This window comes from Balearica regulorum, chromosome 2, assembly GCF_011004875.1.
Source record: "Balearica regulorum gibbericeps isolate bBalReg1 chromosome 2, bBalReg1.pri, whole genome shotgun sequence".
In the NCBI taxonomy this organism is placed as follows: domain Eukaryota; kingdom Metazoa; phylum Chordata; class Aves; order Gruiformes; family Gruidae; genus Balearica; species Balearica regulorum.
The window spans coordinates 31,440,184-31,468,034 of record NC_046185.1 but is presented as its reverse complement, the minus strand read 5'-3'; the positions used below and the strand labels follow the sequence as shown (position 1 = coordinate 31,468,034).

The 27,851-nt window shown below is 37.9% G+C and overlaps 1 protein-coding gene across 1 annotated transcript; it reads right to left on the bottom strand.

Annotated features, from left to right (window-relative positions):
- Positions 1–27,483, bottom strand: SNX16 (sorting nexin 16). The gene is made up of 8 exons (XM_075743833.1): positions 27,370–27,483; positions 22,052–22,515; positions 18,209–18,295; positions 14,474–14,622; positions 8,777–8,846; positions 4,125–4,261; positions 1,817–1,933; positions 1–1,529 (listed from the first exon to the last, which is right to left on the bottom strand). Exons 2-8 carry the CDS (start codon positions 22,421–22,423, stop codon positions 1,421–1,423), a joined length of 1,041 nt encoding a protein of 346 aa, XP_075599948.1. The 5' UTR covers positions 22,424–22,515; positions 27,370–27,483; the 3' UTR covers positions 1–1,420.
- Between the last annotated feature and the right edge of the window lie 368 nt (positions 27,484–27,851).

The following is a 27,851-nucleotide window of genomic DNA, read 5'->3' as shown; positions in this document are numbered from 1 at the left end:
TTTTGTCCATAGTTTTATTTCACCAGGAAGGTTTATACAGTTCTGCATAAAGGTCATTGTACGCACAGCCTGAAGTACAAAGCTCCCTTTGAAAACTCCAGCACAAAGACACTGCATAGTGACAACATTAAACAACGATGTGGGTGGTGTAGGGCAAAGAAAAAAAAAATTAAAACAAAATGGCATTCTTCCTATTGGAAAAGCAGAATAAAACAAGGCACTTTCAGTAAATAAGTGAAGAACAGAAACAAGCTGCATCAAAGATTCCACAGAGCTGACCCAGAGCACTGTAACAAAATTCTGCAGTAATGGACAAGTAAAATACAAAAAGGCACTACATAATCCTCTCCCTGCAACTCCCCTTTCTCAACCAATTAGCCAACTGAACTTGGCACAATGGAGTCTTAATTATAAAGTGCATCTCCTGTCTTAATACATTTTGAAAAATAGGCTATAGAACATATGTAGCAATATCCCCATGTGTACAATATATCGAAACAAAAATACATCGCAACTAGATTCAATCTAGTTACACACTGTGCAGGAAAAAAATATGGCTTCTGTACAAGTCTTTCAGTCATTTCCATATAATCTGGAATATTTTTAAACAAACGTGAATGTATTAGCAAGATGGTAAGAGGTAGTGTTCCAAGGAAAAGGCAAACTCACCAATTTTATTGTTACATGGGTATATAGCAAAGGTATCCCAGATTTTAAAAGCAGCATTACCAAACAAAAAGTATTACAGCATGTTATCTTGGGATGAAAATACACAGTGTTTTGGGGGTCTCGTATTAGTTCCTTCAGCAAAAATGACCATTTTTTAAAAAAATGTTCAACTATAATCCCATTTCGTAAGTACTTTTCTCTTGGTACTGTAACTTGTCCTATTGCATTGCATTAAAATTTCCAGAGAAATACTCTTCAACTTTAGGATTTAAAACCAACACATTCTACACTCTTATTAAACGTAAGATGAGTCCATTTTTACTTCAACAAGCATTAATTTATGGCTATAAGAATATGAAAACACAAATACCAAACAGATGAACACATCAAATGCGTCACATTAGTGGCAACATATGAGATGCTAGTTAGCTGTGTTTGGTGATTTAACGTGAAGTTTTCGTCACTCCGCTAGGAAAGTCAGCCAAATTGTGTATGCACACTATCTAAACTTTAGCTGATTTTAGCCCTTATTAGACTTTAATATATTAAATATATAAAGGCTAGATAAAAACTGAAATCAAAGCAGCACTGGGTATATTTCTTACATTAATAATTTGTAAGGATTTATGTAAACATTCAATATGTGCATTCTCGCTCTTTGCTGTAAATTCTTCACAGCTACTGTACGCCCCTGCCCACAGCGTATGTCCCAGACATGAACCTTTCCCAGGTAACAGCAGCTGCTACCGATCTATTCTTCTTCATCAGCGGTATACGCTACTTCAGCGACTTCAATTTCTGGCACAGAACTTTCAGCCAAAGAGCCACTCCAGCATGCCTCATGGTTCTCTTTATCCGAGCTGCAACAACACATCAACAAGCTTTGTCAAACGGAAACTAATATGATTCTCCATAGTCATTTTATGCCTGCAATCCACAAAACATTTACAAAGCTTGTTCAACTTACCACTTATTCCAGATCTAAAATTATCTATCTTGAGGGCCTTTATGAAACATGGGATAGCTACAGAGAGGTGCAATAAAATGCTGAATGCCTTAGCTGTTCCGAATTTATACAAGACCAAACATTACAAAACAGACTTTAAGAAAAACTAAAATATATTTTAAGTAAAATAATAGTACTTACCAGCTGTCCTCACCCAGGGTACCCTGGTCTGCTTCTACTGCAGAAGACTCCACCTCACCACTGCACTCACTTTCTTCTCCTGACATTTGACGAGTCATATTTCCTAAAGATAAATCCCTACAACAAATAAGAACAGAGTACCACCAATCCATACAGCAAACATTCATCACTGAAGAGCGGTTTGTTTTGTTTTAAACTGCAGTTTCTGGGAACCTATCAATCTTGCTCCTACATGCCCCATTGCTTTTATTACGATGGAGATGCGGGGCTTGCACTGGATAGCTATTTAAACAGTTTATTTGCTCCTGCTGCTTATTCCTAAATTAAATTCAATCCTCTGGTTGCATCACAATTTAGTAGCTTTATAAAACTGAAGTCCCAGAGGAGTGATTATGACTTCAGGTAAGAAACTACAAGCAGATGACCTAAGCCACACACATGTCTTGCCTAAATGGCAGAAGGATAAACAAAACATAGTCAGAAGGAAGACAGACAGGATGATAAAAAGATTTCTTCAATAGTTTCCCAAGTTTCTCATTGTAACTTCAGAGTCACGTATTAACTTTCACAGCAATACATTTTTCCATTCATAAAAGAGACAGGTAGTAATTTTCTTCTGAACAGGAACATGAGTTGGCAGTTCGACTAGCCTGGCTAAAAAACGAGAATATGGTCATGTAAAATTATAAAAAACCCCCTTGTTTCCAAAGTACTGCTCTGCGTGGAAAACATCAATTTAGTGTTGAAAACTGCCACTTGAATTGGAAAGAAAAGCTTGCGAACAATTTTGTGTTGAAAGTGATACGACATTTCATCTTCTTTTTAAATTACTCTATTACTGTTTCTGTAGTTTTATTTTAATGCACACATTTTAGGTGATGTGTGCTTTACCCTCAGCAGTATTCTCTAACGTGATTATCAGCCTATGTTTGGGCCAAATCCAGTATGATACGTAAAGAGCTACAAGCCCTTATCCAATTGTCCCCTCCTACCTCACACACATTTTAGGTACCTGGCCTTTAGAGCATAAAGGCAGAAGGTGCTTAATTCTTGTTGCACCATCAGGTCAAAATTGCACTTCAATAAGGCCAAAAGACAGACCCGTTTCTTTTGGGTTCAATTCCCATCCGACAAGCTGAATTTCTTAAACAAGGTCACAGGTTTATTTGGTAACTTTTACAACTAAAAACCACAGGAGTTATTTTCCATTAAGACTTCAGATATTACTTGGCTGACTTTCAATAATTTTAAATGTCTGGGAAACTGGCAGGGTGTTTGTGTTTAAAAAAAAAAATCTATCTTCAGGGGAAGTGCTAAAAAATGAAATCCCTTTTTGCTACTCATGCCTTCTTATTTTTAGTCACACAGAATTTCCTATCATCGTATTTTAGCCAAATGCAAGTTACTTCATTTTTATTGCCTATTTCACTGTTTAAGCCAGCAGCAGTCAGAACTTTCACGTCAAACAGGGAAAACACCTTTCAAATGTAATTACTTGCCTTCAGGAATAAGTGACAAACTGCATATGGTATTCAGATCAGAATTTTCGATAAGCCACAATTCCATTTAAATCCTTTTCCAAACGTAGTATAAGCCTTATACCCAAAGATGTGTTTTGTTAGTCAACCTGGATATGCTAGACTCAACGACCCAAGTAGCATTAACTTCTACAGGGACCACGGGAATGTACTCCTTTGCTAAGGAAATCCCACAGTGACTGACTCAGCAGGTCTAGCAGGACACTGAATAGCCCAACATCAACTCCCCTGGGCTTGTTACAAAATTTAGCAAACAGGCATCATAAAGTTGTTTTTTTTTAAACAAAACTCCACCATTTTTCCCCCTTAGATTTAAAGGGATGATCTGTGGCATCATTCCAGGCAATCCAGAACAAAGTTAAAGACATTAATACAGACATATAATCGCTTGATCACTACGCTCTGTCAAAGATTTGACTACAGGTGGAATTTTGTAACTAAGCAATTTTTCCACTGCTCTCATCTCTAGCAGGCCATTTCAAAAGCAGAACAGTATCTTTACCTTAACTCTACAGGATTTAGAGGATTAGGAAACACAATCCCAGTCACATTAGTGGGAAAAAGATGGGACAACAGTTTCTCAGTCATTTGTAATAAAGAACAGCTTTTCAGCCAGCATATAAGAAAGAGCCTACAGAAAATATTGCTTTATGTGTGGTTACGTGGGGAAAATTGTTTCCAAGAATACATTTAAAGCTGGTGCTTATGACTATATAGAGAATATGCCTTCATGCAAAGAAACTCCTAAACCCCATAAAATTTCTACATACCTAATTCTTCTTTCAATAGCATCTATATGAAGTTGCTTTTCACTTAACAATTTCTTCAGCGATTCAACCTCCCTTTGTTTTTCAAGCAGTTCTTTTTGTAGACGGTAATTTGTTTCCTCCAGAGTTTCACAGAAAGCCTGAAAGACAAATTTAAGAACATCCTCCATTTAACTTCAGTGGCCTTTATTGATTTTTCTTTTAGAAAAATCAACCTGTAACAGAATTGCAGCTGATTTTCTTTTGAGTACTATATTGAGTACTATAAAGAGCTATATAAAATTAAGTTCTGTCCTTAACAAAACAATGCTGCTTTGCTTTGAACACTGAATTTATTATTTAAACTGCAGTGCAAATACTTCATTGCATCATTTGTTTGTCTCACAAGAAACTTTAGAAAGAGGTTTCTCTCCTTTGATGCGCAGTCCCTAATTCTGAACCTTTTTGCCTACGTGGAACATCACCTGAACTCCCTACTCTCCCTTCATATAAGCTTTGCTTTCACATGACTTGGAAGTCCAAGTATCTAATTATTCCCAAGATGTTGGGAATATTTGGATAAAGTGCATGTTCTTCCCTTACCCAGGATAAAGGGAGAGTTGTACAGTTCTGTAGCAAACAGCTGTTACAAATATGACAGTCGTGAGTCATAAGACCAATACAGAAACATTTTGAAAAAGTCTAATGAAATGCCAAGAACGCTAACCACTCAACCATGGTAAGTATGTTGTGTTACTCTGCTGAGCACGACATGTATATATAGTACACCCTGATGAATTTGACAGTGAGCAATCTCAAACCTTCATGTGAAGGACCAACATATAATGCAATACCCACTGAATGCAGGGAGAGACAGAAGCGTTGGCACAGAGCCTGCTGATCTGTTACTGGAAAGAGCATGCCTACCAACAGTAAGGGGCAATTTGGATTTAATAATTTACGTGTTCTTGCTAAATCAGAAACCCATGCAGGAGGCTTTCTTGGCTTAACATTACATGCAACTAACCACTAACTCACAGAATCCATTGAATATAAACATTTTATATCAGCTCAGTTAAGAACAATGCTATTAAGACACTGCTTTTCCTAAAGCTTTAAAAAGGGCTACAAACATCAAGAGGATACTGTTCTTTGCTTTAACTGAAGCAGACTTGTTAGCTGCTTTAAAATGTTAAGTTCTCCTGTAATTGTACAATTCAAACAAATGCAGTGTTTTTCAATCCAATAACTTTTTTTTTTTTCACTGAGTTTTAATTTATTTTATTGACTCAGCAAACTTATCTTGGTTGACAGGCAATGAAGACGAATCATCAGATAAGCCACAGCTTAATTCACATCTACTAGAGACAAGAACACATGGGATGCAATTCATTCTTCACACAGCATTTTAGCATTCCAGTTAAGCAGTCATCCTGTTTCATCCAAGCCAGTCAAGCGAATTCTAGTGTATTCTGTAAAACTGCTCAGGAATGCTGGTCTCCTAACTGAAAATTGGCCATTATTTCCTTAAGAATATAATTAAGTTATATTACTTCTACCTTTAGGTTTATGCGAATTTCCCTGTTCACAGAATAACTGAAAGTATTCCACAAGTGTTGTGAACTGTTTAATTGTTCTATATGAGAACTGGAAAAAAGCCTTTTAGAAAAACTCATCTCTAGCTGCAATCTCTGCATCAGCTGCCCAAGGAAAGGAAGTTACACAACTGAGTAAGAAAACATCAACATGTTCTGAAGGATGCTGTAATAGCAGAAGGGTGAATCGAAGCTGATAAAGACCGATCAGGGAATTGTGCGCAAAGAGATATCTTGCTCCTTGAAGAGCTGGACACCTGGAGTTTGGTACCTTCCAATACCCAGGTGGGACCAATTTTCCCTTTAAGTTCTGAAAGGGCAACAGAACTAGGCAAGCTGGAAGAGAGCTTCACTTCCTTCTGCAGTGGATCATGAAACACTGATGGCTGGGAAAGGACCTGCGGAAACAATTACCACGGATATGACAGAAAAGATTGCCTTAGTGAATATTTTGCCTACATTTCTGTGATTAAACTTCTGTAAAGCCTAACTGATTTCTAGTGAGGGAAGTACCTGTACCCCTCCTCCTCAAAAATAAATTTTTTGGCAAGTCCTTCTTGAACTGGAATAATAGACTAGACATAAAAAATAGAAGATACCTGTATTTTCCATTATCAAGAAAACAGTAATAGATTTTTTTTTGCAGCACTTGTATGACAAGAGTAAGGCAAAACAGAAGTGATTTTTGAGATACCTTTAAAAATGAACTCCATGAATAAGTCTGTGAACCACAGCACTTGTCCCATAGTTGGGCATTGTTTAGAAAAAAAAAACCAAAACAACCGAGGGATGGATATAGATGCTCTCTGATACGCAGGAGCTGAGAATCCTAACAGGCAGGAGCAGGGCAAAAATCAGGACCACAGCTATGGATTTCAGGTGAGCAGACTTCAATCTCTTCAGAAATCTGCTTGGAAGAAAGAATCCACATGAAACCACCTTGCAGAGAAGAGCAGTCCAGGAGAACTAATTGATGTTCAAGGATCACCACCTCTAAGCTCAATAAGGTCCAGCTCAACAAGGAGGAAGTCAAACACAGGTATGGATGAGCAAGGAACTCCTAGCTGAACTCAAGACATAAAAAGCAAGCGTACTAGCGGTGGAAACACAGAGAGGTGACCCAGGAGCAGAACACGGCTGCTGTCTGATCTTACAAGAACAGGGTTAAGAAAGTGTGAAGGACAACCTGGAGCTGAATCCAGCAAGGCACGTGAAAGGAAACAAGAAAGGATTCTACAAGTACATAATCAACAAAAGGAAGGCTAGGGAAACCATGTGCCTGTTGCCAAATGGAGTGGGGGAACTTAGGACAAACGACACTGACAAGGTGAAGTTACTTGATACCATCTTTGCCTGTCCTGACTGGTAAGACCAGCCTTCAGGAATCCCAGAGCTCTGCAACCAGAGCAAAAGATAAGGAAGGGCAAGGCAAACTTACCCTCAGTGGAGGAGGACTAGGTCAAGAAGTACTTAAACAAACTGGACATTAAGTCCATGGGGCCTGACAGGTTGCACCCATGAGTGCTAAGGGAGCTGGCTGATCTCCAGCTCGTTGCCCACCAGGACCCCAGGTCTCATGATTCAAATATCATAATGAAAGATAATTAAGGGACTTGAGCATCTTTCATGTGGGAAGAGATGAGAGAGCTGGGACTCTTCAGTCTGGAAAAAGAGAAGGCTGGGTGTGATCTTATCAATGGGTATAAATACCTGACAGGAGGGAATGAAGAAGAGGGACCCAGACTCTTCTCAGTGGTGCCCACTGATAGGACAAGAGACAATGGGCACAAATTAAAACCCAGGAAATTCAATCTGAACACACAAAAACATTTTTTTACTGTGATGGTGATCAAACACTGCAGCAGGCTGCACAGAGAGGTTGTGAAGTCTCCTCTGTAAAATATTCCAAACCTGACTGGACACGCCCCTGGACAACCTGCAGTAGCTGACCCTGCTTGAGCAGGAGGGTTGGACTAGATGATCTCAAGAGGTCCCTTCCAACCTCAACCACTCTGTAATAAGGTGGGGTATCCCCTGGAGACCAGAATTTTATGACAGCTGCCTCTAACAACTTTACATAAATTATTAATAGCCAAAACTACAACAGCACAGCTATTTTAATAGTTTGTCTAAATTTCTATGGTGGAAGGATAACCCTGAGACTTCATCACAGTACATATGATCAAAATCTCTATGAAGAAGGTACTTACATTTCTTAATTATCTAAATAATTCCTGTAATTTTTATTACTTTTCATCAACTTGAATAGCTATGATGAAAAATGATTGTACAAACATCAAATATAAGCTCTTAACACAAAAAACATACCAAATCCTTCAGATGTACACAGTAAAGTAAGAAGAGCCAAGGCACTCCCACTTACATACAAAACAAACTGGTAAACATAAATTTAGTTTAAGAGCATCACTTGACATTCACAATTTCTGCAGTATTAACAACGTATGTGCAATTCCAAAACATATTTTATTCTATAAAGCAAGAAAGCTAAGACTACTTGTTCTAGACAGACTTCATACAGCCTCTGCATGCCAGCGAAACCTACTTCTAATAAAACAGGCTGCAGCACAGAGTATTTGTTCAATATGCTCATATGCACGTTGAAAGGCTGCTGTTTTACAACACTACTTGACACTGCTTAGTTATCTGCAAGAACGCTATTTTTGGTGGTCAAAATTAACCCTTTCATTACATTTCAGAGCAAGAAAAATTTTACTGCAAAACCTGAAGTCACCTGTATGAATTATGACAACGTGTTGAATGTAAGCCTACAAAATACCTCTCCTTATATTCAGTAGTTGCCTTACACCCAAGTTTCATTCACTGCTCATAAAAGGCAAAAAGAAAGAGATTACATCTTGGGATAGGGATGAAGTACAGCAATCAAAGATTATCAGTGTACCCCAATAATCAGACCATGTCAGTTTTAGAAATCCATTTGCAAATTTTTGTGACAGAACAGAAATAAATGTTTCATTCCATACCGTTTAGCAGATTTTACAATATTCTACCAACAACTACTACCTTTTGCATTCTGCTTTTATCATGTTACATAGCACTTACCCTGCTCTCTTCTAGACTGTCAAAAGGACCCGGAGGATCATCCAGACAAAGAAATTCTCTCACTGCAAGACTTTACAAAGTAAAAGAGAGTGAATTACTTGAAGTACAAAAAAAGCAACTACACTTAAATATGATCATACAAGGGCAGTATTTCTTTAAGGGACATAAACATCTATCTTCAAATTTACTCCCAAGTATTCAAAATGATGTTAACTATTAAGTCGCAGTTGTATGTGTTAACTAGGGACAGTATTTAAAATGTGACTTAAGAAATGGCACAAGTACACTTAGAGTTTTCAAACAGAGAGTAAGTCCATTTAGAACACGATTTTTCAAATCTTCATAGAATTTGTTGCTACATGACAACTGACAATCAAGTTTATCAGTTTGGTATTGAAGAGGTTTGAAAAATTCTCCTGGTGAAAAATAAATATTAAAAGATGGATGAAAAAGTATACTGCTAAAATCCAGACGCAGATCCCTTCAGGAACTATCCGTGGAACTAAGCATGGGTACTGCAACATGCTTATGTGTCTCCATTTTGCTATGATCGTAATCCATTGACATATACACAGTATGTAATTTTTATATATACAGTGTGTATATATATATAAAAGAATAAGAAGTTATAAAAGCATAAGAAATGACAAGGTTTATGTGCCATGGATATACTACATAGCATGTCTAACAAACATTTCAAACTAATGCACTCAATATTGTGTAACACTTGTCATCCCCCTCTGTGCATTGGTTTGCAAAGGCCAGAAGGAGGAAGTACGTGTAATCCTGTGGTTTACTATAGGGTATATTTTGAGCATCTTGTTCATTCTATCTTCCAAGTTTTCACAGAATTCTTCGATACCTCCACTCATGTTCCTTCACCCACCCCTCTAAGACTTTCCCGCTCTGTTGTATTCATTGGTCTATAACCTCCAATCAGAATACTGTATTCACAATAAATTAGGAATTAGTAACTTCGCAATTCTGTGCTTGCACTCACTACTACAAATCTTTAAGTCACCTCCTAACTGCAATGAATGCACAAAAATGGAAGATGTGAATCCAAACTAATTCCCTGTCTCTTCCTCCCACCTAAGTCCCGCAGGAAGATGAGGGCGAAAGGAAGTAATTTCCTGCCTTCCGCTCATTCTCTGCATTTGAGGCAGATGCAAAGTACAAACACAAAAAAGGAAACTTTTACCCAGCTACCAATCTAATCAAACAGCTTCACGTTTGGCAAGCAAAATGAGAAGAGAAATTTCTTCAGCTAACACTAATCATTGATTATACCATAACTTGTAGCTTTAGAAAGGCTCTGAAGAATATTTATCCAAAATACATTGAATCTTTATTCTGTTGTTGGATTTTTGTAAGCTTGCTTTCAAGTGCTTATTGCACATGTGAAAATATTGGTGTGGTTTTTTGGCCAACGGTTGGTGAGAATTCTTGTCTTTGTATCCACTTTGACCTCATCAGCCTTTACACCAACCTGAAAAAAATTCTCCTATAATCACAATCATTCCTTCCCCCACTTAATCTATGAGACAAATGTGATAGTATATTCTTTTTTCAAGCCATCTCCACTGTTTTACATTAATCAATCCATGATCTGTGCAAGCCATAGCTTAAACCTGTACTATTAAAACAGCTTCTCCTACATACTCAAATAATAAAAAAATCTGCTACTTAAACCAAAATTATCACTCCAAATACCACAAAAAAATGATAGATAGTAACAAGTCATTAGTTAAATTATTAGAAAACGTAACCTCAAACCAAAAGAAAAGTTATTCAAGCATATAAAGTACATTTTCCAGGAGAAAAGCAGAGTTGTTTTTTTCCTCTCCATATAGTTTAATCTGTTTGAAATGCCCCTTTTCCAACATGATACTCACGTCCATTTTTTAATGATTGAATTGTTCTTTTCATAAACATGCTGAAAGAACTCACATATGCCTAATGCAGAAGAATTCATTATGTGGAAACACTTCTGCTCATTATTTTTCTTCAATATCTTCATCCTTATTCACATAGCTCAGTTCAAACATTTTTTAAAAGTATTTAATTTCTACATTTTGCTAGTACTTTTATTGTATTATTAAAGGGTAACATAACATTAAAACGGTATAACATGCAGTAATGCTTGTGAATGAAAAAGAACCTATCCAGAAAATAAATGTGCAAAAACATCCTATCTACATATGTCATCTACTTACATAAGGTCAACCCCTTTTTTTGTTGTTTTGTTTTTCCTACAGCTGCTGGCAGAAAACTGTGTCTTTTTCTGTAGTTTTCAAAGCTTCTTGAAATTGAAAGCTGCAGATTCATTATTTTACATAAGGAGGTCAAGAAACTTAAAGCTACCATGTCACCAAAAAGATCGTTTATCTAAAATATGCAGCTGATGGCATAAACATTAATTTGCAGCCTAGCAGAGTCTGCTTTGCCCCTGCTCTCCCCTCCACATGTTACACCTCTTCCTTTCATTTAACAAGAGAAAATTCTGCCTTAAAAGCATCGTCTAAGTCTTCTACATCCTGTAACAGAGATTGCCATGCAGGGCTTCTTTCCTTGCTCCTGTGCTAGCTGCCATCCCTCTCAGAGAGGCAGCAATGCCAGGGTACACCAGCATTAAGCAGGGCAGCAAGGGGCAGTACCACACACAAGATCCCTGACCAGACTCACCAGCTGAGTTCTTCTCTTTCAACCTTCTCATATGGGGTGGAAGCAGAGGAGAGCCATGTCATCTATATAAAGTCAGATGACACTTCTGTTTAGCAGGTTAAACTTCTTTCTCCCACTTTATGGGTTTTATGAAATTTTCTTGAACACATTAAACTCTGTGGGGGGATTTCAATTTGATCTTTCACTGAATCTTCAATACAAGGCAAAATACAAGAAGGAATCCATAAAACGCAGACTCTAAATTTAGTCACCTGCATACCATCCTACATTTTATCTTTAAACTACTTTGTGGATCTAGTTTTATTAAAATATAGCTGTACCAAATGAGGTCTCCTACCCCTGAAGGGCAAATTTCTTACTGTCAATATATCTCAATGATAATACAATGTGTAAAGAGAAACAAGAGAGACTCCTCTACAAAGAAAAAAACCCAAGTAGTTTGACTTGTTTGCAAAACTGTGGAAGTAAATGGTGTGCTTTTAAGGAGGAAGCAGGGTCAGATGCTCACCACTGCTCAGGTAAGGTGCAAATATTAACTTCCATTAATAGTAACTTTTAATCTCTGCTAAGTGGGTAAAAAAATAAGACACATCAAATCTCCCTAGTTTTAATCACTTCCTGAGAATCCAGACCTTCTGTAGATCCAAACACTAAAACATAAGCCCTAGCAATAGATTATAAAGTTTATTAATAAACTTAATTTTCATGCAGAGCCCGACACAGCCAAGATCAGAGTTTCCCTCAAAACCACAGTTAACTATCTGTTCATTAAAGCAAAATACAAACTGATTCTACAAACATTTAAATTCCCTTTTGTATCTGATTAGCGATACAGTCTAAAAATTATGTTTTGGGGTTTTTTGCCTTAAATCATGACAAACACTATTTTGTCCAATATGGACCATCATCAAGCATAAAGCCTCCAGATCTATTCAAGCAGACTAAAAGTCCATCCAGCTCACTAGTCTGTCTCCAGCAGCATAAGTGACATTTAGAGAATAATTCCTTTTTTTTTTTTTGACACACCTATCATTGTGTAATTCAATAATCAGGAAGTTCTTAGAACTTCTCAGCCACATATTTCATCTATATAATCATGTTTAATAGCCACTGACAGAGAAACTCACAGGTTGATCCCATTTCTTTTTGAAACCATTTAAGCTTTCTGTCTGACATCTCACAACAAAGCTTCACAACTCGGTGTGACATATTGAGAGCTGACTATGAATCATCCAAAAAATTAACATTCTTTACTCACCTTCCCTATTCCCTTGATGATTTCCTATGTCCTGTTTAGCCAGCCCTTTCCCAAGATGACAGACTAAAGAGAACAAAACTCTTCTTGCAGGTAAGTTTGTCTGTAGCTTCATCTAGTCTTGCTTGCTTTTCTCTGTACTTCTAGTAGATCCTCTTGAAATTGAATGCTGTGTTTTAGCACAGGGACTATGTGCAAGTGCAATTCAGATTCCCACAGTTTAACATTTTTTCTTTCTGAGTTCCTCTTCAACAATTTTTATGCAACTTTTTGAATGTTGCTGAATACTAAACTGATTCACAAAATGGTATCAATGCCAAGTTATTTTCCAGGTTGTAAAAAACAGAGTTTATGATTCTGTATTTACGTACTTACTGTCATTTTGCACTTCATGACATAAAAATTAATGTTAGTCACTGAGTGCCTCAGGATCCTTCTACAATACTTCATGATCTCATTGTTCATTCCCTTTTCCGGATAGTTTCTGGATATTCTGAACATAAGTGTCCGGAACTGTGATCCAGCATTCCATATGTAATACTCCTAAATCTCCATCAATCCTTCTCCCCTTGCCTTTCAAGCATTTTATACGAGCTCTTTCAAATCTACTTGTTAGATAGATTTCCCTCTGCAAAAGACCTTATTGCTTTTCCAAGTGTTATTTTTATTTACCTGCTTACTACTTTTTTTTTTTATTACAAGCAGTACCAAAATTCAGACTTACTAATCTCTACTTTCCAGACTCAACAGTTAAATGCCTTATAAAAATGTGCCAAATGTAGTAATAGCCATTCTACTAAAAAGTAAAGTAAATATGAGCATTTGATAGTCTCACACCACAGCTCAGCAATTTTACATTTTAGTTCCTTTAAAATTCTTGAGGGAAGACTGTTCTAGAGAATTTCACACACTTTGTTTTTAATAAAGTTTCAGATGAAGACAGTTCTGCTGACCTATTCCTCAAAGAATCTCTGGTACAGCAACCTCACAACTTTTTATTTCTAGTGTTGGAAAAGTTTTTTAGAACTAACCACTCTGCCTCTAGCAGCTTGCTTACTAAAATTCTCTTTTGGCCTATATTAAAATGATTTTACACTTCATTTGCCAGAATTATGTTGTACTCATCTTACATCTTTAGGAGAATCTTCCGCTTTGTATGAAAAAAGGTATTGTTCAAAGAGACTTCTGCACTTTGTTGCTTAAGCACATTCCATTTTTTTTTTACTCTTCTTAAGCCTTTTTTGATTTGTGGTTTACTTTTACTTATGTAAAGCACTCTAGAAAGGTAGTTCTATTACTATGATGTCGTGTAAATTAAAAACGTATAGTTTAATACACATTTTAAGAACTAAACATGTAACAGAGTAGGTACTTTCCATTATGATAGCCTAACACTTAATCTCAATATGATAGCCTAACACTTAATTTCAATATAAATTAACAATATATCAATTCTGCATTCTGCACACAGAAGTACTGTTTTGTGAGTAAACATGGCATCAGTCTAACATGTTAAATATTACAACTTTTAGTTAGTAGTTAACCATGTACTATTCAAAATACTGCAATTTGCCTTTTTTTGCTTAGATTAAGATGGGATTAATTTAATAGGACACCAAATAACTCACATAATGACCAAATGCACAACATGCACGTTAATGATATTACTTACTGTGTTGCTAGAGTCTGGAAGCCTCTGTGAGGAGTCTGAACACACAAAAAAAATCCTAATCCACAAGCAAAATTTAATCACATACCAGTTAGCAATATCTTTGTGAGCTACTAGGTTCTGAAGGAATGCCTGTAGTCCCAACTGTCGATCTTCCAAAAAGTCAGGATTATAATTATCCTTGAACCAGCGCTTTGGTGGAAGGGCCAACCGAAAGCCTGGAAACATGTCTTTCAGCTGAAACAGAAATCAAAGCCAAATGAGGAAAACCAAGAAAAAAGGCTTGAAATACTGGATTTGACACAGGCACTGACTTTACTCAGCATTATGGGATCTTTCTGTCTTCTGTTAAGTTCAAGCACAAGGTAAGTCTCAACCATAAGTACAATCCAAATTATAGCATAAACTGTGGACACAGTTCTGTCACTTGCTGTGTTGCCTTACACAAACAAATGACACCACAAATTTACCACATAAAAATAGGAACAAAGAACTTTGTTTTGTTATTTAATGTCTCCAATTTTGATATTTAAGGCTTTTGAGTCAGTAAATAAGAAAATTGTATGTAAGTAAAAAGTATCAGATGATTAAGCGTTTCAGTGGTGTTTCTTCTAAAGTACTCAGGGATAATAAGTACTATATAAATACGATATATAAAATCCTGCTACAGATCTACAACTCTTCTTTTTTGGGGGAGCAGCAGAATCAATTAAGACACAGATGAGATACTCCTAGTGTAGAGCAGCTCCTTATACACCCAGAACACTGAAATTTCAATATGCATGGATGCAGCTCAAACCCTAGTACTAACATCCAAAAGTGTATTTTTGAGTTACTTTAATAATGGGGTATACTCAACATCAGAAATACCTAAAATTTTTCTTTGAATTTGGATATGAAATATGCAAGTGAATGGAAGCATAAAATTATATAACGATGGGCCTATCCAAGGATGCCAATTCATTATTTTTCTAACATGCATGAAAATTTAAAAAATATTAATGCTTTCAAAAAACCAGTTTTAGATACCTTTTCTTAGAAGGGATGCTTGAGACAGAAAAACCTCAAAGAGGATTTGCAACCATCAGGAAAAAACAAACAGGTTTTATAAAATCTAATGTTCCTCCAACTGCCAGAAGAATTGTTTAATCTTTTTCTGAAGACAGGATCAAGCCAACTTCTGTCAGGGATGTACTGTATACACCTAATTCGTACTCAATCTGTATGAGTGTTCCAGTGACAGGGATTCCAGTAGCTGCCTCAAAAACAGTTTAGCACTCAATGTTTACATAGCCACAACATAATTCTTCATCCTTGCACATCAAAATTTAAGCCTTCTCACAATAAGATTTATTTAACTACTCTTTATGGACTCTTGGAAAAAGCTAACGGGTAGCTCTTCTAGTAGTTTAAGTTTTGCAGAAGTTAAAACCAGATACTGTATTTCAGCTAGAATCTCTCCACACAGTTTAAAGGAAGAACCACGTTAGTGGATCACCCTTGCTCATTGAAGTATCATTTCACAGAACAAGAAGGGTGCTTTTTTAACATCAGAAGCATTGTATACTTAAATAACCTGATGATAACTACTAGTTTCTTATTTATAGAATGGTTTATTGTCAAAGCCTTGCTCTTTATTTCTGCATTTAAATACTTAAGTATATGTTTTCATCTTCTCTTACTGAATTTTTGCTATTAGACTCTTCTTGATATTTTTAAATTTATGCTTGGTCATCCAAAGTTCCTTCATCTCTTACCAAGTTATCATTAATACCATACATGTAAGTATCCTCTATGCCCCACAACCCCTCTTAATAAAATTCTGAATAGAGCTGAACCCAGAAAAGATAACAAAATGAGTTCCTGTGCTAGTTGTAGAGAGGACCACAGATAACCACTGCTGTGAAAGCTTTTCGACCACACAGATTTCTACTTAATGGTAATTTCACTTGTCTGGTTATGGAGATCATGTAATTTATTTGTAAGGAAAGAGTATGCCTACCCACAGATTACTCCTTTTGTGGATGAAGAGAATATGAGAAAGCTAGCTGCTGTCAGCAGACTAACTTTCAACATCACAGGCCTGGGGCATTCTTTCTTGAACGCTCCTCAGACACAGCAGGAAAAACTGTGAGTCAGACAAGTTATGCTGGCTGGGATCACTTGCTTGGATCCAGCATCTTTTCTAGATGTTTCTCCCCTACATCATCATGTGATAGACTATGCCTGTCACAAGGCACAGTCTCAGGGAGAAATGGGCAACTTGGTTCTTAAGACTGGCCATTTCATTATTTGTTCAACATCTCTAGCAGCACAGTGATAAACTTTACAAAGTTCTTTTCCCGCCATTTTTGGGACAGAAGAGTATTCTTCACATACTCCTCCAATCCACTAGGTGTTCTTAACAAAACCTATGCACCTAGCCAAATGTCTGTATTTTAGCCTTTGCTTCCAACGCCTCAAATTCTGTCACGTTCCAACATCCGCTAAGATTAACTATTTGTTAGTATTAAAGCAAAAGACAGTATTTCAGTCTTTGCTGTACCATTCGCTATTTGCTTTATATAGTTTGCTCTCAAGTAACGATTCTGTTATTTTACTGCCTCCTTCCCGTGGTTCTGTCTCTAATGATTTATAGAACTTTAGCTATTGCTGTTAGCAAACAAACTGTTATATGACTTGACTTTCTTTGAGTTGAAATCCCCAAAACATCATCATCTCAACAGAAGTCAGGCTTTTGCCAATACCAAGGCAGTCGTTAATTTAGGATAGGCTGAATTAAAACAAAAATTTCTTCAGAAAGAAATCTCTAAACTAATTCACATTCAACAATTTCTGGTAGTTTTAGACTGCACTGGTGTTTTAAAGGTAGCCTAAAAATATATCTAAATAGATCAAATCAAGAACCCAGAAAAATGTGTAAGTTCAAGTCCATATTCAAAATTTCAGCAGAATTAAGTCCTTAGTCAATTAGCCACATTCATCCAAGGACAAGGAAAGGTATACCAAAAAATCACTTACAACAGGTAAAAAAAAAAGGGAGTGTTAAAAAGTTACAAGTTTGAATATGAAAGAACAAAACAGACAAAAATGTGTTAAATTTGCAATGAAAGATTATTCTTAAGAGTGGACAAAGAAAAGTGTAATTCTGTTTTTCTAATTTTATGCTTCTGTAGTAATAATGGTAAATGGGATAGTCGAACGCTATTTACCAATTCAAGAACCTTGTGCTTTTTAGACAAACTTTTTTTGCTTTCAAATGTTCTAAAAATATTAAGTTCCTGACCCAGAACTCTTATTTACGTGGTGTCTCTGCATTCAGCTTTAAAGATCTGATGTAATATTTCACAATTAACTTTGAAGACATGGAAAACAATTGAAGACTGACCAACATACAAAGACTCTCTTATGTTCAGGAAACTTCAGTTTTATCATGAAGAAAGCAGAGTTTCTTGCACTGAAAAGGACTGAATAATTATTGGATCATTCCTGCAAAAAACCACAGGTCCCCAGTTCTATTGCCATGTAGACACAACTATTAAAGAGTTAATTTCTTTATGACATAGATTAGGAATAAATACAAAGTATGGAGGACACTAACAGCTTCAGATGAAGAAATATCTTCTTTACACTAGCTGTAGTTATTATTTCAAGTATCTTAAAAAAATGAGGAATCATGTTTTTCAATCATAAAATAGTATGTGTTTTCCATGCAGTAAAAAAAGCAAGAAGAAAGTGACAGAAACATGAGAGACAAAGAAAATGAAACGTGAAAGAAGAATGAGGCAACTTAACTGAGAATTTACGAGAGTATAATTCTCACCTTGTCATTAAGCCTGGAGAAGTCAGTGTACCGTCTGAAAACCACCCAACTTTCCTCTGGACTTCTTTTTACTAGTATTTTGTATACCTGTGTGGAAAAACAGAAATATCAGAAAAACGTGCACAACTTCACGCTGCATTGGCTGGAAGGCTGAAATTATCCTTTACTTCTTAATGAAACAAAACTTGTGGATTAAAAAAGATCCTTAATTGTATTTAAAAAAATAATTATCAGTACAAGCAGTATAAATTAATTTCAGAATTTAAGGAAGGAGTTTCTGTAATTCCTAAATAAATTTAACAATTTACTGTCTATAAGAAAGGGTTTGTGAAACTGCATTGAGATTTCTTCCCCAGGAAAAACCAAGTCTCAGCTATCAAAGAAGTGAAGTATTTTTTAGCGATCTACTTTAACCTTTGCTGAATTACAGTCTTACTCATTAATCCTTGAGACCAATCTGGTTTTAAGATCACTGTAGTAATTAGTTACTGTGTGTTATATTGTTTTAAATTGTCTCCTCTGACTTGCTTCACAAGGAAAAGTGATGCAGGATAAAAATAACATCCTGCTTTGGTTCCATTTGTCTTCAACATTAGGTTTTGTCTTTCGAAGCAAAGTATGACCACTTCCCTAGATAACTGCATCAAAACAATTATACTAGCACTGTAGAACTGAAGTAATGGATCCTTTGAATCAGATATAACAAGACTACAGCACAGCAGTACCATTCTCCTACTTAAAAACAAATAGATATAATAATAATAATACCACCTTTTAGGAGGACTGATACTCAAATGCCTGGACAAAATGAATCCAACACCACACAATTTCAACTAGAAAATATTAAATAGCGTCTAGGAAAGAAGGGTTCTCGTGTCACAACCTTACTTTCTCCAGTGTAAGGAAAAAGAAGCTCTGTGATTGTACAGAGTTAGCTTTCTCAGTCTAGGTATTCTCTAGTTAAATAAAATACAAGGAAGAAAAAGATATTTTTTGAATCATAATGATGAACAATCCCTTACAGGCATTTAACCAAATTCTATTTAAAACATTTTCTAACCCGTTGCATAGTAAAATCTTTCCTAGTATTTCACGTTTTCACAGCAGGTTGTCTTAACTGATAGATGTATTTTTCTTGTTGCAATCCCAGCATGTAGGAACCCCAATGTTAGACAACTTCTGTATGTGCGTGAGACTGTTTTTAGCACTTTTGTACTCTATAATATATTAAGTTGCAGGCAGTTACACAAACTACAGATAACTACAGTGCAAATTAAAAGCAATTTCTCAGCAAGTACTTATCTACTTTTTAAACACAGAATTCCACTTTCAAGTAGCAGCATCTGTGGAAGTCATGAACTGCGACAGAGGCAATATTTCAGTCATTAACAAAAAGCTATTAGCTTTTACAATTAATGCTGCAAGACATGCTTGTGAAGCCAGCATTAAAATGTAGTTCTTCTGTCTTGCAGTTTCTGTATAAAGTTTGTCCAAATGTTTCAGCTTTCTTGTCATACTAAAAGTATAAACAGTTTTATGAAAATTTCATAAGCAGAAACCACTATACAATTGTGAAGAATCTTTGCTAGCAGACAGTAAAACGTAGAACTTGAAGCTTTGGAATAACCTTGAGGATTTATTTGATCAGTATTCTATTCTTTCATTCTACTAAAAGTTCCGCAAAGGCATTACTTAGAAATGCACACATGAAAAAAATCCAGTTAGTCTGACTCTCACTTTGAATGGTTTCCAAGTAAAGATTAGACAACTTAAAAAAACTCTTTATAAGTTATGGTCAATTTAATTGTAATAAGGAGCACAATCAGCTCGTGACCACTGACAAAAAAAAGTCAACCTGAAACAAACAGTTTTGGTTTTCTTGCCAAAGTTGCAAAGAAGTTGGGTGGTGTTTTTTCCCTCCTTTTTAAGATTTGTAATTAATAAACAAGAAAAACTAGAGTACTAAAAAACTGTCAGTTCCTTCACACAATGTCTTGGGAAAGGACCTACAAATAAATTCAAAAATTCAAGTAATTCCAGTCAATCCTGAATTGCCTTATTCCACAAATACAAAATATTTAAATATGCCACAAAATATGCCAATATTTAGTAACAATCTCTGGCTGATTCAGCATCTCATTATCCTTTCTAGTTGGTTTAAAAAAAGTGCTAATTGAACATTCCAGGACTGCCAACTCATTTGAGATCAATTGCTTACAACAGAGATGTTTTTCAACTTAGGCTTTTTCTGCCATAAGCTTCAGCAGCTATGTACTCCAACACGCAGTAACTTTTAACTCAAGTCAGTACCTCACTCAGCTTAAGCAATTCAGATTCATATTTTTGGGAATTATGAGATGCTAACAAACATTAAAAAAACTTCAGCAAGTCTCCTCTTTTACAGGTGATTTCAACTTAATTTCCACTGTCTTCCATCTCATTGATTTTTTATTGCAGAAGCAACCAAAATTTCTAAGACTAATTACTTGCTGGTTTTAATGCACAATAGCAAGCTTATTTTCAACATGCAACTGAAAACAAACAGTTAACTGTGCTTTCAGAAACACAGCAACAGAAGTGAATTCAGAAAGAGCAAAAATACATCCAAGCATTTTAACGATGAAGCATGTTTCATTTATATTGTTACCTGGCCTTCTACATAAAATAAGAACTCAAAGTTGTCATTGTAATGTCAATTCTACCGTTGAGTAACATCTTACATGCACACTGGAATATGCTTTGGCATATTTTCAGACTAATCTTTGTCAATATAACAATACTAATCATTAGTTTAGTTTTGAAGGTATTATTTTAAAGGAATCTTTTCATCTACACGTATAAAAAAATAATTGGCTCGTCTCATATGCTACCATGCATGAAGATGTTAGAAACTGAAAAACTTATGACAAGACAAGCCATCATTCTCAAATAATTAAAAAGTAGAATTATTTAATTCTGTTGCAAAGAGAACTTGGATGATTTTACTAGTATATCTGAACTGTCATAAAGGCATTAGCTTCTACCCTTTCCTAATCTAAAAGAAAATAGGAGGAAAAAAAAAGTTTGTCTGCTATTTCCTCCTCCTTATCTATTTATGATTAATGTTCTCCTGAAGTAACATAATTAATAAATAATTAGTAACGAACAACTTCATCAGTCCCACAAGCACCGCTGAATTATCTCAAAAAAATGTTTCAGCCACATCCACAAAAATAAATGCACAAATGCCTTAATATATTTATGGCATGTAAAAAAAAATTGAATTACCAGCTACAGTACATTTTGAGAAAAATCAATACAAATCAGTTAAACTGGTGTTCTGTCATGAGACAGTGCATATGTGACAACTCACTCTGACGTTTTCTGAACAGATTTCCCTTTATTAGAAACTAAACCTAGCAATGCATGAAGCTGAAAACTACATGTTTGCACTTTAATGCAAATGTTGTATGTTATTAGTAACTGCAGAAGGTAAGTATCAGGGTGTCTTATCATTTATTTCAAATAAAAGACTACATTTTATTTAAGCGTTTAACTACCCAGAACTTCTAGAAGTTCGATTTCATGGGGAATTGTAACTTTGCAAGGAATTCCTACCTTTTCCAGCAGAAACTGATACCTGAAGTAGAATGAATCCTTTCTATTCCATATACATAATTACAGGAAAGATTGCTTCTGAGTCTCAATTTTCCCACCTGTATAATGGGAATAATACTTTCCTGTCAGACAGCAGTACTTTGAAGCTACGTTGGTAGTTCTAAAGGATTAATTACTGAAAGAGAGTGCAAGGTACAATTGTTATCTTGTCATTACAGGATGAACTATACTATCCCCAAAACTTACAGTGAATTTTGCCCTTTCCTCCATCACCTCATAACCCAGTATAGTAGGCGTGGATGGTCGATCTTCCCAGCTCCTGGAATCTGTATTCTGCTCTATTTCTTCTACAGGCTGAGTACAGTATTCTATGGATGTATCCATACCTGTAAATTTAGTCCTAACAAGTGGACTACTACACACAGATGACGTAGAACCAATCTGGTCAGGCACGCTCATCTTTTTAAAACTACCAATTGTAGAGTCCTCCAGCTGTCCTTTTGAGGAGCTGGAACTCGTTGAGATGCTCCCAAAAGAAGAACTTCTTTGGTTTCTGTTTGTAAAGCTGGATGATGAACTTCCAATAGGAATAGGAACAGGAACGTATGGTGTTGCCATCCTTCATGAAAAACCCCCTCGGTTTTTGGTCCAGGAGTTTAAGGTCGATTCACTTTATAAGTCATGTTTTCTCTTCTTTTCAAGAACAGTATCTGCAGTGAAGGACAGAAAATACTGTTGTAATTTTTAAGTGAAAGCAACATTAAGATACTGCTTTGGAAGAATCTGTAACAGCACTGAGATAGTACATAGCAGTATTGATGGTTAAATATTTTCATAATGAATTTTGCTTCATATAGAATGGTGCTTTTAAATTATATCTCTATAGTGTGATGGAGATCTTTACAGGAGTTCTCCGCCTTTCACAGCTATTAAAATAAAAATGATAGAAAGTTAAAGTATGATTACAAAAAAGAGAAATCTTTTTGTCCTTTGCGATAAAGCAAAATAGCATTTAAATCATAAGTCAGCAACTTTTAGGCATAATCTAAGAAGCTGGTGTAGTTTTAGTGACTGTTAATATAAACAGTACAAAAGCATTTCTCAGAATTGGTTTTGTAAGATATCCAGAGCAGACTACATGAGCCAAACATGCATGCAATAATACGCATGACATGAATCAAAAGACAACAGGGTAAATAACTTCAGTGAATATGTAATATATGCAAATATGTTTTTCACCTAAGTAAGATGGGTCTGTTTTCAAGGAAAATATTTTTTCAAAACAACTCTGTTGCATATAATGCTGCAGACATTTGTAGTGATGTTAACTGGGCACATTTTCTGTAGCCTGAATTGGAGCAATTAAGTTTTACAAGCACGCACATCAAAAGCAGTGTTGTAATAGCAGCTGGTTTTCCATTCCAGCAGATTAAAATGGAAAAAACAAGTTCAGGGAAAAAAAGATAAATAAAAGATTTGATAGTTTTTTCTTCAAGGAAACCATTTCAAGCCAAAATTAATCTTTTGTGTGCACGTGTGTACATTTCTAAAAAAAAGCAAAAGGAAATTAAGACAGCAGTCTCAAGCTACCAAAAAAGCACCATCTCCTCATTTTAACAAAATACCCAAAGAGGAGCTCTTACAAGATGCTAATTAGAGGCCACCTCTTTGGATTAATAGGATTTGAGTCACCACCCATTTCACCCAAGAGTATACCAATCCAGTATACCAATCAACCGGCTGCAGGCAGCTGTGAAATGGGAAACCATCAACCTGATTCGTGTCATATATATGTATATATTTAATCAATCATTTGATACTGAAGCAAAAACCAAATGAGTTTCCTAATTGCCAGGGTGAAGTGATGCTTTCATTCTCTTGCTCTAAATAAATCTTAGAGAATATGAACAAGGAAATAAATATGAAATGAACCAGCATCAACAAGACAGATTGAAAAATGCTCTTGAAAGAATTCCTTGAGTGAAGGAAAAAACCCAAACTTCTTAATTCTTTCAGCTACGTAGGGAAATTTTCACACACTGTATGTCAGAAAGCGCAGGGAACATGACCAAAATGAACAATTTCAAACTGGCAGCTTCTCCATGGGAACACCTCTGCTCCACTGCAGGGTGAGGCTGGACACTTGGCAGCATCTGAGGGAGCAGAAATGTCAGTATGATAAACCCCTGCTGACTGACTTTGCTGGTCAGGTGCAGGATCTGGACTATCCAGCAGCTTCTATTGCAGCATAGTCCTGTGCGTGGTTGTGTGACTTAACTCCATGTGTCAGACAGCTGACCTGCTTCAGCCTCATGCAGTTTGAAAGAAGCAAGTCACACCTGTCTTGGAGACAAGACATTCTCCTGGAGCTAGACTAAGATTGAAATCCCTTTTTCCACATGTATCTCAATAAGCGAATGTTTTTTACCTCAAACAATAAAATCCCTGATAGCTTTTTTAAATAGATGTAGAAATATCAAGACTGCAGTATTCTCTGGTAGATTTTCTCTAGCAACATTCTAGTCTGTACAAAATATGGAACAAGGAACTCCTTTTTCACTTGCCACTTAAGTGACTCTTCCATGTTACTAGCATAAAAAATTCTGAGCATCCCCTTAAAGAATGCCCCACCCAGCTATGTTCCTGGGAGGCACGAACTGAAGAACCCAACTGAGTCCAGGTTTGCAACAAATGAAAGGATCTGTAAATAAAAAAGTGGTTATTATAGTCTGCTGCATGAGTTTATGAATCTGAACTAGGAAAGGAAAATAAGCCCACATCACAGGGAACCTGGTGAAGATCACCTGGGAATTGGTGGGATAAAAAAAAAAAGATACATTTTCACCAGTTACAGTAACATGAACAGTCTTTTTTTCTAGAAGAACTTATTTCTTTAAAGTGAAATGCAAGTCTTACTATCTTGAACTTACATACTTACTACTCCTCTTGAATGCACATGCGTTACTGAAAGGCTGTACTTACATTGGCAAGCAGCACACCTTAACACAGACCTGCAGAGCAAAGCACTTGGTGTTAAGAATCCAACATCTACACTATACATGTTTCAGCAACTTTTATGTCAGACTAACTATAATTTGGTACCATTAACTGAATGCTTATTAGCAGCTGGACTGCATTAGGTCTGCTCCCAGGGTGCATTTTCTGGTTTAGTTTCTTTTGTACACTGCAAGACCACCCCAGATTGTGAGCCAATGCATATTAAATGATGATGATCACAGTATTTGCTTCTAAAGGACATTCTTCACTGAAACTAACACAGTAAACACACTCATAGATAAGTAAGAGGGGTTGATTCTATCAGTAACTCATGATTCCTAAAACTCTGAAGAATAACAGAAGAATATTCTTCGAGTAACAGAAGCTTCAGGTCAAGTGAGCAAAAGGCACACCATGTCATTTAATCTGATATATTTTTCAAGAAAATAGAAAAAGAAAGATACTACATTTGAACTTACCAGACTCATAAATACATTTATGTATGTAAATCCATCTTAAACTGTAAAAGTATGAAAATTTCCAAGTATCTAAAATATTTATATGCTATGAATCACAACAGGATTTAAAACAGCATTAATTTGCACTTTATGAAGGCTGAAGATTAGAAAAAAAATACAATGCTCAAATGAGGGTCACAACCTTAGGACTCCAGCCTTTCCTATGAATGCAGAAGTTTACTGCCAATTCACGCAATAAAAGGAACAGAAAATAATCTGTTAAAACACTTCTGGACAAGCCACATCACTTCTTACTTATGTCAGTGCAGCAATGAGGGAACATTTAGGCACGCAGCCTGCTACTACCCAAGCTTCACCGTGGACCGGTCTCCCATGTCACCACACTAAACCAGTAGAATCATTGCACCACACCAACTTTCAGAGCAAACAGATAGCTCAGACACCTAAGACATAATCCAGCAACTGCACTCTCTTTCTTGTCTAAATATTTACTTAACTTTTTTTAAGAAATTTGTTTCCTGTTCAGAACCTGTATTTGGTTCAGTTTGATTCCCAACTGTAAGTTAAGAAGGAAATAAAAAGAAGAGCACATTTGCTGGAAGTACTGAACTGCTAAGTCTGAAACAGGATAGGACAGAGTCCCAGGAACCCTACTGTCACATGTTACAAAACAGCATGACACCAACTTACCCTACTGGGTTTTTACAACAGCCACCTCCCTTTTGCTTTGCGGGTGAAGCAAACAGGGTATAATGAAACCACTTAAAAAGGGTTTGCCTCCAGCTTGCAGCTATAGCAATTCCAAACCCTTTTAAGCTAATGGTTTGGACGTTCAGTGAGAAGCATGTAAGCCACACGATTCAAGAACAGATTAGGAAAAAACCAATCCTTAGTTAACAGTTCTAATTGGATTTAGAAGACTTTTAGCTATACAATACTATTTGTGATCTGGTTACATGTATCACCTCCGTGTTTGGACAAGGCAGTCAGGCTGACCTCTGTTGTTTAGAATTTAAGCACAACCATGGAATGTCAGCTGAAGAACTAATAGAATATTTAAAGAGACAACTTGCTGAGTTAGGTTTTATAATTTTTTTTAAAATAATCATTTTGTGCCCACTTTAATCAAGCTAATGATATATTTCACCTGTTTATGAACTCAAAACTGGTGCCTATTTATCACCCCTCGCATACACACAGAGGTGAGCAATTCCCGCCCCAAAGAATCTGTTACCAAATTTGAAACAACTGAAGGTAACCCCTTCCCAATTCCAGAGTAAGATGTGCTTACGTTGCCTACCTCTGCCTGTGATTTAATGGTTCTGACACAGATGAAAACCAAACAAAACCTGTATTTATCTTTCAGTCAACCACCAGCGACCGGCACGGCCCTAAAGCGGAGGGAGCCTGCTCAGGCGTGGGGCGGGCAGCCGCCCGCAGCGCGGCGGTTACGGGTCCGCCAGGTGCGCGGTACCGCCGCGGAGGGGACGCGGCTCCCGCCTGCGGGCGGTTACGCTCGCAGAACGCCGCTCGCACCGTTTTACGTAACTCCAGGAGCGGCCGCCGAGCCAGCGGTACCGGAGGGGCCGGGCTGGCGCAGCTGCACGGCCTGGCAAACCTTGCCCAGTCGCAAGGATTCGGAAACCGGCAGTTTTCACAGCATGCGCCGGCTGAGGAACCACCTCCGAGCTGAGCCGCCACTTCTCACCGCCGCCCCGCCCCGGGGAAGGGGAGTTCCGTCCCCGCCGTCCCGCCCGAGTGGGACCGGCCCCGGCCCCAGCCGCGCCTCAGCCCGCGCGGAGGCCCACCCGTCCGCAGCGCCCCCCACGGGCGGGGGCCGGCGCCACCTCTGCGGCCGCCTCCGCACAGGTGCGCGGGAGCTGCGCCACCGGCCGGCGCGGCGAGGAGGCGGCGGGGACCGGCCGCGCGTGGGACGGGACGGGCGGTGGCGGGGCTCCACTCCCCCGGCCACCCCAGCCCGAGCTCCCCAGCGCCTGCCTCCCTCATTCCCCTCGGCGCTAGCCGCGCCGCTCGCCCCTTCCCGCCTGCCGGACGGGCAGCGAAGGGAGGGTGAGCGCCCCCGCTCACCTGCTCTCCGCCGTGCTCGCCTCCCTCTGCCGCGCCACCGCTGGGGCCGCCCCTCCCCCTCGGCCGGCCCCGCCCCTCCGCGCGCCCAAAGGGAGGCGCGCGATGCCCCGCGCCGGGGGGAGTGGGTTGGTACCTGCAGCGCGTGGCGGGTGGGCGGGGTTCGCATAGGGACCACAAGTCCCGGCAAGGCCTTCATTTCCCGCTCACGGCGGGAAGCTCGACCGCGGTGCACTTCGGGTGCTGTAGTTCCTTGGCCTCGCGGTGCCCGCTGGGACCCGTAGTTCCGCGGGGCTGGGGGCACTGAGGGGAGCTGCCGAGCCCCCTGAGAGCGGTTGGGCCTCTGCGGCGGCCCCCGGCCCAGGGCCTCCGGGCAGCCGCACGGGGGGGGGAAGAAGCGGCGAGGGAAGGGGCCCGCGGGGGCGGAAACCCCAGGAAATCTGTCAAGTACGGGGTGTTAACGTGATTTCACGTAACCCCCCCCT

Coding starts and splice junctions, on each gene's coding strand:
- SNX16 (XM_075743833.1), bottom strand. CDS start 22,423: ATGGCAACACCATACGTTCCTGTTCCTATTCCTATTGGAAGTTCATCA. Junction 18,296..22,051: donor AGGAAAGGGCAAAATTCACT/GTAAGTTTTGGG, acceptor TTTTCCACACAG/GTATACAAAATACTAGTAAA. Junction 1,530..1,816: donor ACCCTGGGTGAGGACAGCTG/GTAAGTACTATT, acceptor GTGTTGTTGCAG/CTCGGATAAAGAGAACCATG.